This window comes from Triticum dicoccoides, chromosome 3B (genome assembly GCF_002162155.2).
Source record: "Triticum dicoccoides isolate Atlit2015 ecotype Zavitan chromosome 3B, WEW_v2.0, whole genome shotgun sequence".
In the NCBI taxonomy this organism is placed as follows: domain Eukaryota; kingdom Viridiplantae; phylum Streptophyta; class Magnoliopsida; order Poales; family Poaceae; genus Triticum; species Triticum dicoccoides.
In genome coordinates, this window is record NC_041385.1 from 432,143,913 (window position 1) to 432,158,237 (window position 14,325).

Sequence of the window (14,325 nt, forward strand, 5' to 3'; positions counted from 1 at the left end):
TAATCTGTGGCTGAACGAATACATTCGACGAGTTGCCAATTCAGTTGTTCAACTAAACCAAGGTAAAGTGCTCCAAACCATTGACTTCATCTACTACATATGTTGACCTGTAGCAAGTGACATGATCAGAAAAGTTTCTGCACAAATCAATAATGAAGAGTGCCCATCGGCAGTAGCACGGAATGAAAAACAAACATTATGATTCTTTTTTTAGAGGAAAAGGGCCACACCCCAGCTCCATTATATTGCAAATGAAGCAGAAATCCAGTTTTTACACAGAGATAGCACGCGGAGGACAGCAACCCGCTGCCTCAGCCATCGGACCCAACAGACATAAAAGGGAAACTACCAAGATGGTCTAAGCTACCCTAACAGCAGCAGAGATGGAAGTCACATGATACAGCAAACGAGCGTCTTTTATATTCAAACATTATGATTCTGAGGAGGAGAACTCACCGATCCATATGAAAATAAGTGCCACCGACATGAATGATCGGCACGCACCCACAACGAACAACGGTACTCACCTGCGTTACAAGAGGGGGGAGTGAAGGTGATCGATTGAGATGACGGATCAGGACGCGAGACCCGCGTACGAGAGAGGGCAAAAGCACGGCGGCCTCTGATGGCAGATCGCCTAGAGACTGCAAGGCGCGACTGCAAGGCGAGCTGGCAAGGCACGGATGGCTCTGCTGCTGGAGGTCAAGGTCGCGAGAGAGGCGCCGCCGCTACCGCCTAGCGTCGGCCGCCACGCTAGGGTTTGCTACGAAAGGAGGAGGAGCGATGCAGTTTTTTTTATTAAAGGAGGAGCGACACATGGTGAATGGTACCACAGAAAGCCCATTGGGCCCAAATTTACACCATCCGGCCGAAATTGTCATCGGAGTAGCGGCCCAGCACCGTTAGCGCTTGTTCCTAGCGATTAGTGCGAGTGGACGTGGGATTGATTGCTAATCTGATGGCCAGAAACACATCAAAGTGATGATCCAACGGCTATGGGTGCTAATGGTCTAGGAGGGCTGGAAAGTTGCACAGTTTTAATGTATCTAAATGCCAGGATTTTTTTGGCTTTTTGGCTTTTCTGTTTTGCTTTTTATTTTTCACTTTTTGTCTGTTCTTCATCGTGCTAAAAAAACCATAGTGTATTTAAAAAATATTCGGCATGTGTTCTAAAAATGACCATCGTGTATTCTGGAGAAAAAGGTCTGGTGCATGTTTTAAAGTATTCATCATACATTTACCTCAAAAAAAAGTATTCATCATACATTAAAAACTTTGATTGAATTTCAAAAAATTACAATTTTCTAATTTACAATGTTCATGTAATTCTAAAAGGTATTCATCTATCTTATAAATGCATATATGGACTTTAAAAATCTTATATATATAACTAATTATTCATATATATAATATATGTTTCATATTTTCGAAAATGTTCACAGTATGAAAAAGGTGTTACATGTATTCGAAAACAAACAACAAAAATAAACCAAAAAACTGGTGTAGATTTTTTTAGAGACACCCAGAATGGCATCTTATATTTGATATTTATCAAGAAAAAAAGCCAGCACAACGGAAAGACAATTGGACGTAGATCGACCAGTACAAAATGAAATTACATTGCAAAATATACTAGGCTTCTTCTTCCCTTGATTGCACGTTTCATCCAATTGGAGTGCAACAAATTTTATGATGCTCATGAGAATGTCACCGGCGGGCCTGTGAGTGGCATTGGCATCAAAGACATGGTATATGTTTCCTTCCCTTGTTCATATGAGCATATATCGTCCTCCTATGCATGTAAACTAGACCATGATGGCGTGCGTTGCCGCACCCGTCCATTTTGACAATAAAATGATGGTTTTTCTATGTCACAACAAAACATGAAGTTAGCTTGCATTAACATACCCATAATTGTGTACTAATCAAATGGGAGATTAATCGGTTTACAATAAAATAAGGCACATGTGATGGACTTGGGTAGATGATTTGTTTCTTTTACACTTGACTTCTATCACATCGGTATAGAAAATGACAAGAAATTGAACAAAAAACGATTTTCTCATTAAATATACATTTTCAAGAAATTACATGCATATTAATGATGGCAACAACTGTAGTTCAAATGAAATCATATGCAGTAGCATGAATAGCACTCATGAAATGGCAAGCATCTTCGACACGCTCAAAATTTTGTATTGCCTGTCATGTGAGCAAAACCTGATCCAATTTTTGGAGGTTAGTGCATCTGCTCCAGCAGCAAAAAAAGGCCCCAACCAGTATACACATCATCTAGCACTGATGCCTTGCATAACCATCATCTAGCAATTGATGCCATCCTTAGCAAAAGGGCAGAACGATACATGAATAAATCGGCAGAGTCAGGTGGAAGAATATTAAATAGATAAAAATGCATTTCTATAAACCATATCCAAGTGTCTTGTTGTAATTGATCCCAAATAACACAAAATTTGACACTAATTAATGACTGATCTAGCAGAGCCCATGGGCACCATATCCTTTATAATCCCCAAGAAATCACAACAAATATAAATAGAAGTGCGAAGAGCAGAAACAACATATCAATATGACAATATTAACAAAAAGTGAATTTAATCACATCAAGAGCGATTTAGGTGCCCACCTTGAATTACTGGTAAATGTGGCCATGGATCAACTTATGACTCAAGTTTGTGTTCACTTGTCCTACCAAATGTGTATCACACAGGTTCGAACTCAAGGAGCTCCCACATCCGAATAATGGTGGGGAACAGCTTGAGGTGCTTGACCTCAGGGATGAAACCATACACGAAACATGGCTTCTTTCTAAAAGAGCATGATCTCACAAACCAGGTCAAAATGGATAGTAATCCCCCCACCCCTAATAAGAAGTGATAACCAAAAATGCAGAAGTACTAAACTGAAACTAAGTTAATAACACTAATTAATTTACAAGCGTAGGAGTTCTAGCATCAGCTGATGGACCAATTGGTACTTTATATTGGCTCTTCATGACAAAGCAAGCACATACTTCTAATCACATTCCATCGTCGTCCCTATCATTTTGACAATAGAATGGTCGGAATTGCCGTGTTTATCTATCACTGATCAAACAATTAGTTGGAGCTTGGATTTGACATGTATCTATCACTGATCAAACATTGGTAGGAAATATGATTGTTGGATCATCCTTTATTTTCGTTCGTCTAAGACCGCGCCTATGTTAGACATCCTTTGGCCTGACGTTGATATATTTAAACCAAACTCTCTGTCAAATAAAAATGAATGTGTTCTCTCATATCTAAAATAATGAAGCTATATAAGATGCATCCATAGTGCCACAGAATTGTGCATTTCACAATAACTTTCTCGCCTTAGAATACACCTGAAGATCACCTTCATATATATCCAACAGGACAATGATCTACCAACTATATATGTGCAATAGGTTGCAAATCAAATCATCAATATATACGGCTCTTGTTTTAGTATTCAATCCTGGGAGAATTGTTCAAAATATTTCTGTTTTGGAAAATCATACCTAGATACAATATTCATCTCAGTTGCGAACATACAAATTAGTAACTTGTTTGCTTCTCCCGTTAACTCTTAATATTGCACAGAGAAAGAACAATTACTCCAAAACATTGTTTGGCAAAAAGTACTGGAAGGGCTTATTCCCACTGTTGATTACTGAGAACCTGCTGGGAAAGAAATTTTTCTACATTTGGAAATGGGAAATGTTTGGATGAGAGAATTTACTGAAATGCTATCATGTTACGTATACAATAGCGAACAAGTCAAATTAGTATATGAAATGAAACATATATTGTGTTAAAAGCCACATGGCATGCCTCAAAATAAGCTACCTGGTACAATAAACCTTTGAGGGGTAATATTTAGAGCTTCCAAAAAAGCTTGGACAAAAAAGTGTGTGGGCATGCAATAACATGGATCATAGAACACAATTACCATGTTTGGTCAAAGTCTAGTGCAATAAAAACGTATGATTTATAGGAGTAAGTTTTGCTCTAAGTATTTGAGAAAAGCGAATCAAAATTTTCTTCTTTAACCGCTGTCAGTAAAATTCTAATCGTGTAGTCGTGCACTGCTCAACCATCTGTGGTAATAAAATATTAACCATGGAGCAATCCTGACATATAGAAACTTCAGTACTTATTGATTGGAGAAGTCAAAGATTTGTTATATACAATATAAAAATAGATAAAAATGGAGCAATCAGGAGAAGCTATAGATTTCTTATGTAACAAATAATAATGATATGATTAGCTACAAACTGATAGAAAATCGTGTCCAGAACAAATTAGGCATTGCTATTTCTTCGCAATAAATACCAAATCGCACTTCATAATTGTAATCATAGGAAAACTGATGTGTAAGCAGACAACAGGGGCTGTAATACCTAGGTTTTTTCATCTTAATAACCGCGCAAATACTCAGAATCATTAGAGGCCTTTAATCTGTGGCTGAACGAATGCATTCGAGGAGTTGCCAATTCAGTTGTTCAACTAAACCAAGGTAAAGTGCTCCAAACCATTGACTTCATCTACTACATATGTTGACCTGTAGCAAGTGACATGATCAGAAAAGTTTCTGCACAAATCAATAATGAAGAGTGCCCATCGGCAGTAGCACGGAATGAAAGACAAACATTATGATTCTTTTTTTAGAGGAAAAGGGCCACGCCCCAGCTCCATTATATTGCAAATGAAGCAGAAATCCAGTTTTTACACAGAGATAGCACGTGGAGGACAGCAACCCGCTGCCTCAGCCATCGGACCCAACAGACATAAAAGGGAAACTACCAAGATGGTCTAAGCTACCCTAACAGCAGCAGAGATGAAAGTCACATGATACAGCAAACGAGCGTCTTTTATATTCAAACATTATGATTCTGAGGAGGAGAACTCACCGATCCATATGAAAAGAAGTGCCACCGACATGAATGATCGGCACGCACCCACAACGAACAACGGCACTCACCTGCGTTACAAGAGGGGGGGAGTGAAGGTGATCGATTGAGATGACGGATCAGGACGCGAGACCCGCGTACGAGAGAGGGCAAAAGCACGACGGCCTCTGATGGCAGATCGCCTAGAGACTGCAAGGCGCGACTGCAAGGCGAGCTGGCAAGGCACAGATGGCTCTGCTGCTGGAGGTCAAGGTCGCGAGAGAGGCGCCGCCGCTACCGCCTAGCATCGGCCGCCACGCTAGGGTTTGCTACGAAAGGAGGAGGAGCGATGCATTTTTTTTATTAAAGGAGGAGCGACACATGGTGAATGGTACCACAGAAAGCCCATTGGGTCCAAATTTACACCATCCGGCCGAAATTGTCATCGGAGTAGCGGCCCAGCACCGTTAGCGCTTGTTCCTAGCGATTAGTGCGAGTGGACGTGGGATTGATTGCTAATCTGATGGCCAGAAACACATCAAAGTGATGATCCAACGGCTATGGGTGCTAATGGTCTAGGAGGGCTGAAAAGTTGCACAGTTTTAATGTATCTAAATATGTCTTATTGGTTTTCATCTTTATATGTAGGTGTTTCAAGCTTTGGATAGCTTCAAGGTCCAAAATGCGGGCAAGCCATTCACCTTCAGTCATTGTTGACGGAAAATTCACAATTGCCCAAAGTATAAGGAGCAACATGCGGCCCAAAAATAGGTGTGGGGCCTCATCAGTCGTCGACCCAAGTGAAAGTGAGAAGAGGCCAAGGAGGAAGACCAATTTTAAGGTGGATGCAAAGTGTGGTGCTTCAACAATTGCCTTGCAAAAAACTTTAAAGGGGTTCATGACCCAAAAGGAAGAGAGGGAATAGAGAAAGTGCCAAAAGAAAGAGGAGGACATGAAGGTCTACTTTAACATATAAAAAGAGAAGGTCAAGATCGATGAGGACAATGCCGGTCAAAAGACAAGGAGGTAGAGCTCGCGCTAATCTTCAAGGAAGTGGAGATCATGGCGGCCGACACGAGCAAGATACCCTCCTCCCCCTCCCCCCAAGCACCACCTCCCCAAAGGTTTGGTTTGAGGGGAAGCAAAAGTTTGTTCAAGACCGAGATGCGTGATCATCTTTTACTTGCCTCTTTTTTCATGTACTATGACTGTAATACATGAACTATGATTGTGGCGATCCTTTTGATGCAGTGTAGTACATGCTATGTGATGATGACAATATGTTTGTTGAAAATAAATGACCGAGATAAAACAAATGGATCGGCCGGACCGTTAGTGGTGGTTCATTGCCTATAGTGTTGTAATCCGGAATTCAAATTTTGTGATAACCGTGTTGTTGATGCACTGCCAGATTGGCGTGGACAAGGGATGGATGCCAGCCAAACTGGCTACCTAAACCGACAAAACACACACACACACATTGCGTGTCCATTTAGATTTTTTTTAAGGGGTGCGTGTCCATTTAGATCGGTCGGTTCGAGTTGGTCTAAGCCCAATCCCAAGCCCAAACTCTTCTCCCCAAAGCGTCAACCCGACGCGACCACCTGCGAGTCGGTTTGGGACTTTTGGCGTCCATGCGACGCGATTTTGCCCTGCGATAAAAGCAAAACCCTCCCCACAAACCGCAAACCCCGCCCCGCCCCGCCCCTTCCCTCCCTCCCTTCCTCCCCCAAATTCGCCCAACACCTTCGGAACCCCAATGGCGAGCTTTAACGCCGCCGGCGCCGGCGCCGCCAACCCCAACCCTAACAAATCCCTCGAGGTGCGTGCGCTTGGCCAATACTGTTGCCCTTGGTCTAAATGGCTAAAACCTAATGTGTGGGTCGATTCGACCGGGGACTGCCTTCGTTTCGTGCAGGTGAATCCGGCGCCCGGGGACTCGGTTTCCAGCCTCAGCTTCAGCCCCAAGGCGAACCACCTAATTGCCACCTCCTGGGACAACCAGGTGAGCTCACCGCGGCCGTCCGAGGCCTAATGTGTGCGGATAATCGTTTTCTGTTTTGGCGAATCGGTGAGTGAAATACTGAGATGCGATTGGGCTGTTTGGTTTTGGACGCAGGTTCGGTGCTGGGAGGTTCAGCCTGGCGGCCAATGCCAGGCGAAGGCGTCTATTTCGCACGATCAGCCAGTACTGTGCTCTTCTTATCATTTCCTTAGATTAGCTCAACACATGGATCTTCAATTTTAGCCTTTCTGGACTGTTAGGTCGCTCTGTCCATGTCTAAATTATTAATGACCACTAAGCTAGGTTGTTTGGTATAGGTCTTGTGCTCTGCCTGGAAGGATGACGGGACTACTGTTTTTTCGGGAGGTTGTGACAAAGTGGTGAAGATGTGGCCGCTGCTGTCTGGCGGCCAGGCCACGGCCTTCTCAGGGCATGAGGCGCCGGTCAAAGAACTCGCCTGGATACCACAGATGAGCCTTCTTGTCAGTGGGTCTTGGGATAAGACTCTGAGGTGATCAAATGGGCACAGACCTCAAGTTACATTGATTCCTTTAGAATTAGCTGCGACTCAAATATTTGGTGTTTTTTGTCCAATTGCACATGACATGTTGCATCATAACAGTGGATTGCTGAATACTGATGCAGTGTCCAGTTAGATAGTTTGTAAAGGACCATGCTACATTATCTTCAAGCACCATGCTGATATATGTACAAACACAATGGACCTACAAAATTGACTTTGTTAACACGATTGCTGATCATTTTGTTCCGTCCAATCTTATGTCTATCAAGGTACTGGGACATTCGGCAACCTAATCCAGCTCATGTTCAGCAACTTCCGGAGCGCTGCTATGCACTCTCACTTAGTTATCCTCTAATGGCGGTCGGTACTGCTGATCGCAACGTAGTTATCTTCAATCTGCAGAATCCACAGGTAAATTATTTCTCTTTACGTTGTATATCTGGCTGTGTACATGGATGCAGTGGAGTTGTACACACTTTATTTTAAATCCATCGTTCTTGTACAGCATTTACACATATTCTGTTTCTCAACTCAATTGCTAGCTACCATTGTTTAGTGTCCAAGTACGTAGTTTATGGCTTTCCCTAACGTCACTTCCACTGTTTTTTTCCCCAATGCTATTTTCACTGTTTTTTCAGTGCTATTACAATGAAGTCTTACCCTGGTGGGCAGTTATCCATTATAACGATTGCCCTAGAGGGCAGATATCATTGTGAAATTGACATTTTTCATCGTGTGAAGTGTTTTCAGTGGTATGCTAAATGGTGTTAGCAAATAGCTTGCCTCTCTTAGTTGTTAAAATTTTCAAGGTTCGGAAAACAAATAATTTGCCTCTCTTAGTTGTTTAAAGGTTAAAATTCAAACTGCGATAATTCCCCTAATGTGGTTTAGATTTTAAAATTTCTCAACCATTGCGGTGTTGGTTTATTCCTCGCCTGATGAACATTTAGTTGAGTAAAGTGTTTGAAGGTGAAAAATTGTCAAGGTGACAATTTCTTTCCTCAACCTGCAGCAAGAGTAAATAAGCAATGATTTGCTGTGGGTTGTCCTGTCCAACTGAATTTCCACATGTTTGCTACTGCAAGAATAGTGTACATATGTTTTTTAGATGCTCCAAGTCTTGCTTGCATATTTGACAATCTCATACTTTTAACAGGCTGAATTCAAGAGGATCGTGTCACCTTTGAAATTCCAGACAAGGTGTATCGCCGCCTTCCCTGATCAACAAGGATTCTTGGTAGCGCCACTTGTGTTTCATCCAAATGTGTGGCCCAGTTTGCTGGGTTCTTCCAGTGAATTTAGCTCTTCCTTATTCATCATCTCTTTAATGACTTATGTGGCTAACTAGTAAACACACCTTCTATCCTGAGAAAAATAAACAAATCCTAACTAGGTCTTCTGCACAAGTTTGGCCATTTCTGTCCTCCAACCTAATACATGATAAAACCCACTAAGCTGTAGAGTCCAAATTTAAAACTATATTTGGCGAGCATTCAGAAAAACAAGTAAATGCTACAAGTATTTCGCTAGCATTTATTAGAATATAGAAATATCATGAATTGTTGAATGCTATGTTAATTGTGTCACCATTCGATTGTCCTGGATGCATCATCACTCAATTTCTCTGTTTCAAAATTTTATATCTGCAGAAATTCCGCACTTTAGGAGTGTTGAAGAAAATGACCTTGTTATGAGAAATTAATGCTTATTTCTCCTTTTTTGTGACTGAATGCTTATTTCTCATTGTATGTTCCACCTTTCCTGGCAAAATCACTCCACCCAATGTTTTAAGTCCATGGATTTTGTTGTTCTAAGTCCACTGTAAAAATTGTTCCCAGTTCTTGTAAATTTTCACCGTTTTGTCAACTGCTTATGTTTTGTGTTATAGTTTGGCAATACTGTTTTGAAGCCATTGTACTGGAGGTAGCAGATAAACCGTCTATTGTTTTTATTTTTCATGAGCATTTGATTAACCTATGGCTTGTTCTGAAGGTTGGATCAATAGAGGGACGCGTTGGTGTTCATCATGTAGATGATTCTAATCAAAGCAAGAATTTCACATTCAAATGTCACCGCGAGGGCAATGATATATTCTCTGTTAACTCGCTGAACTTTCATCCTGTAAGATAAATTCTTCATACCATTTGAATTGTTTTGTTGTCTATTTCCTGAGATTGTAGGATGATATTTTTTATAAAAATTGGAGAAGAAAATTGCTTTCACTCACTATGAACATTCGTTCGAATTCAAATATCTGAATACCTGCAGACTGTCCTATGATCAGCAATTATCAGGAACTATCTTGAACTAAGCAATTCAAATTGCTGTGCTTTGCATTCCTTTCAGGTGCACCATACATTTGCTACTGCAGGCTCTGATGGAGGTTTCAACTTTTGGGACAAGGACAGTAAACAAAGACTGAAGGTCACCCCCCCCCCCCTCCTCTAACTATTTAAGTGATTCTCCCATTGTCTATTGGTGCAGATTAATTAATGCCGTGATTTCTAATGTGTATTTTCAACTAGATTAGTTATGGTAAACAGAATTAGGACAATTTGTAATGCAACAGCTGGGAAATGTTGTTATATTTCTTTGTGAAATACTCCCTCCGTTCCAAAATAGATGACTCAACTTTGTACCAACTTTAGTACAAAGTTAGTATAAAGTTGGGTCATCTATTTTGGAACGGAGGGAGTATTATTAGTTTCTCAAAGAGAAATCGTCATTTCCTCGTTTTCCAAAGAATTTGTGTATTAATCACATTTGCTTACGTAGTAAGAGTCCAAACTTCTTGAGTTGAGGATGCATGATCCGCATGAAACCTTCAGTGTCCTTGTGTAACCCCGGCATTGGCAGTGACAAGTTTACCATGAGTTATATGTCTTCTATCAATGTTTTTAAGGTGGTAAGGCGACCTAAGGCGAGCACCCACCACCCTGACGCCTAAGCGCGTAAAATGGGCATAATTGCAAGGCGCTGCCAGCGTGCCTTGCCGCCTAAGCGTCCAAGGCGGGATGCCTTAAAAACAATGCTTATCATTAAAAAGATTCATACAGTAGTGTTTCCTTGCAAACAGAGAGACTTGGATGGTTTACAGGAATTCAATTTACCAAATTGTTTAGGACTTCAGTATAAGATTTTTCAGTTGTGCTGTTTAAAGATTTATCTTTGATGTATTATCCTTCCTTTACAGGCTTTTAGTAAGTGCCCATCACCCATCACATGCAGCACATTTAATCAGGATGGCTCAATCTTTGCTTATGCGGTAGGCCATCTCTTCTTGCTATCTGCACCAGAATAAGTTGTTAAATATGCATTTCCTGCTTTTGACAGTTTTGCTAGATTTATTTGCTCTCTATTGTAATAGAGCTCAACAGATAACATTCAAACACTAGTAGCGAACAGTGAGAGTGGGAGGAATACCTAATGTATCACTGAATGTACATGATGCTAATGGATAAGAGGGTGCTTAAGTTGCAGGGTCAGAGTTTATTACATGTGATGATACTGGTTTGTATGTTTTCTATCCTAATTGTAACAAATTTGTAGATGGTAAAACTGAAAATGCTTTGATTAACTGGAAGTATGGCGCTTTCAATGTCAAAAAGCAGTAGTCATTGACTAATTGGTGTGGCGGGGACAAAATTGCCTACTCTGTTCAAGTTATTAAGTCTGTATTCTGACTGTCATGTACAGATGTACTGTATTCTGTTCTCCTTTGCTGAGGCATATACCCTGTGGTGTTCAAATTGCTAATGTTGCCTAAATTGGTTAGGTATGCTATGATTGGAGCAAGGGTGCCGAGAAGCATAATCCTTCTACTGCAAAGACAAATATCTTTCTGCATAGCGTGCAGGTTTGTGCTTCTTATGATGTATAGCATATTCAAGTCTTCGATTGATTTCAAAATTCCTTGCAAGACACAATAAACTTTTACAGTACATATCTGCATTTCCTATGTAACAAAGTGGACACTTTTTTTCTGATGGTTAGCCGTTACCTACAATTAGTTCATTCATGTTTCTTTGCCTGATTTGTTATTATTAAGTAAATTTCTTTATCTTTGGATTAGTTCTTATATATATTTGTGCCTCATTCTGGATTAATCCAATCGTAAAAAATGTGACTTGTACGCAATTCACCTTAGAAATAGGCACCCCCCCTTTGAAAGATCACATAACATCATCACAATATCCTTCTATCATGCCAGATATCTTTTGTTTAGTCCTCTGGCAATCGCTCTTTACTCTTTTTTTTTGTCATATAGGAATCTGATGTCAAAGGAAAGCCCCGTACTGGAAAAAAGTAGACTTGGAAATGGCAAGCTGCAGATCTGTGCTCCGAACCTGATGAGTTTGCCGTCGCTTGATGCTAATTACCCGCACGAGTGTTTTAATCTTTTAGATCTTGACTCTGTAGGGCATTCCTTCATCTCTGAGACTGCAGGCGTATCTTCTATAAACAGCAGTTGCATTTCTTCGCATGTAAATGGCAGGTCGTAATTTGTTGCTGTAGTTCTGCTGTTTTTCTGCAAGTTGGACGTCGGAGTTTTTTAGGAACAAAGAGTTGAAGGACTACTTGGCTTTAAAATCCGTTGATTTGCTGACATGGGAGGCGAATGGGAGAACAGGATTTTTTGGAACCTGGTTTCACGCGCCTGTTAGAACATTATAATTAAGAAACAATACTAGGAAAAAAATCTGGAATTTTTGGGTACCAAATTGATGGGGTTCGGCTCCTCTGCAGTACAGCTATTACTGCACAGGTACTGTAGGAAGCCAATCTACCATCCATTTTAATCCGACGCTTCTCGGCTGCCAGACCGGCATGGTCCCCACGTCGTCCTCTTCCCTGTGCTCGTCAAGCTTGCCTCCTCGAACTCTTCGTCCCTGGCGAGCCTAACTCGATGCTCGTGTATCAGCTCCCGCACCACGCCCAACCCGCTCATCTTCGTCTATTCGGACAACATGTCGACAACATCATTAAGCTGCCCCCCCTGCGCCTCTCTCTCTTCGTCTGATCGTCTCCATGCCAGACCTATCCTCCGCCGACGCATTGAGGTGTGTACTTTCCGTTGTTGTCGGCGACGCCTCCTCCGACCAGTGGCTCAACGGCCCCTACCTGAGGTCTGAGGTCTCATCTATCGTCTCGGAGGTCATGGCTTACCTCTTCCGCTTCGACACAAACTCCGACGAGCCCAACTCAGGTCTGACATGGAGATGGTGCAGGGCGACGACGACGATGATGCGCTGACTCCCGTGCTGGGTGCCCCTGTTCCCTCATACGTCGGAGAGGGCGCCCCATGACCGGCCCCGCCACCACCCTACACGGCAGCCGATGTACTACGTGCAAGTGCGCCCAGTCCACTACCTTGATGCGGTTGGGCATGGCCGTGGCCGTATTCCTCGCCGAGTTCACCGGGAGGAGCCTCCAGCTTCTCATTGTTGTCTGGCTTGCGGAGCTTGCCGTCGCCCTTCCGCTCGTGGAGCTCTTCGTGGAACTGCTGCTTGCAGTGAGAAAGGGTGCAGCCGTGCAGCAGCCGCGTCTCCAGTCTGCTGTCTGCTCTCGCAGCAGCTGCGTCCCATCCATCCCTTGCAGCATGTGATGTTTCATCAAGAAAAAAAAGTCAAAATCAAAGCTATTAAAAACACACTGTTCCGTTAAGAATACCATGGGCGTCATTTTTAAATGAAACTTCACATGTGAGTAGAATGGTCACCAAGTTTGACACCCCAAAATTTCAGTTTTCCTATTTTTCTTACTCCCTTCGTTCCTAAATATTTGTTTTTTTAGAAATTTTAAATGGACTACCACATATGGATGTATATAGAATATTTTAGAGTGTAAATTCACTCATTTTTGCTTCGTATGTAGTCACTTGTTGAAATCTCTAGAAAGACAAATATTTAGGAACGGAGGGAGTAGTATTTTATTTTATTTTACTTTTCATGTGGCTGCACCCAGGACCATGTTCATCGGTGTATTTTCACGGCGTAGTGTATTTGTGTATTTTTAGTGAGCGGGAAGGCAAATGAGGGTATCATGGAAAATACAAACAAAAGCCCTCCATTTCTATGTGGATGTTCGCGGACAATTGGTTGGTGTCTAGTTATCTAACACTAGCACAAACGCGAACCAACAGTCCAGGTGCTCCCATTATTTCTGAATTTATTTTAGGATTTTTGGCGATGCGCTTTCAATGAGAGGAGACATTTCCGTCAACGATGAGACGCATAATGTGACTTCGTAAACCTCAAAATGATATGCCGGCTCAGTCTCTTGAAGGTGCTCGTAGGGGTAGGATGTGCGTGTGTGCGTTCATAGGGGTGAAAGTATGCGCGTATGTATAAGCGCTTGCATCTGTACTATGTTAAAAAAAAATAGTAGCACGAAGAGTCCCCTACCTATTAACTCCGACAATGATTGGTGTGCAGATATTTTGTCAGCAGAAGCGTTGGCTCTAAAATTTGGCTTATTACTTGCACGGGATGCAATCATTTTGTTATTAACTCCGATAATATGAAAGTGATTGACACAATGAAAAATGAAGGATATTCCGTGGCAGCGGCGGTGACAGTGTTTGAGGATTGCTATTTTATGGCGTGTGATTTTTCTCTTACTAGATTTAAACATCGTAATAGGGAAGCAAATAAGGTTGCTCTAGGTTAGTAAAATTTTCCATGACAAGGAATTGGTTTGAGCCCTATGGATGATATGTATCTTTTCTTATTGACGACGCAACTATAATTTCCAATTAATAAAATTGATATTTTTGTATAAAAAAACAGTCCCCTACCTATTTCTCCCTCTTTTTTGCGGAGTCAAATTTCATAAATTTGCAACAATCAAAAGCAATTCAACCATACATGTATCACTTCCAAACAG

The 14,325-nt window shown here is 41.6% G+C and overlaps 1 protein-coding gene across 2 annotated transcripts; it reads left to right on the forward strand.

Moving 5' to 3' along the window:
• The first annotated feature begins 6,613 nt into the window (after nt 1–6,613).
• On the forward strand, nt 6,614–12,046 carry LOC119276349 (protein RAE1-like). Of its 2 annotated transcripts, none has more exons than XM_037557398.1 (11): nt 6,614–6,734; nt 6,831–6,917; nt 7,032–7,100; nt 7,235–7,428; nt 7,710–7,851; nt 8,597–8,704; nt 9,433–9,561; nt 9,787–9,864; nt 10,634–10,705; nt 11,216–11,296; nt 11,708–12,046. In XM_037557398.1, the coding sequence occupies exons 1-11, from the start codon at nt 6,672–6,674 to the stop codon at nt 11,747–11,749; spliced, it is 1,065 nt and encodes a 354-aa protein (XP_037413295.1). In that variant the 5' UTR covers nt 6,614–6,671; the 3' UTR covers nt 11,750–12,046. The 2 variants fall into 2 exon arrangements, with proteins under 2 accessions (XP_037413295.1, XP_037413296.1); XM_037557399.1 differs by having other exon boundaries at nt 8,597–8,677.
• The last annotated feature ends 2,279 nt before the right edge of the window (nt 12,047–14,325 follow it).

Coding starts and splice junctions, on each gene's coding strand:
- LOC119276349 (XM_037557398.1), top strand. CDS start 6,672: ATGGCGAGCTTTAACGCCGCCGGCGCCGGCGCCGCCAACCCCAACCCT. Junction 7,429..7,709: donor TCTTGGGATAAGACTCTGAG/GTGATCAAATGG, acceptor ATGTCTATCAAG/GTACTGGGACATTCGGCAAC. Junction 11,297..11,707: donor TCTTTCTGCATAGCGTGCAG/GTTTGTGCTTCT, acceptor TTTGTCATATAG/GAATCTGATGTCAAAGGAAA.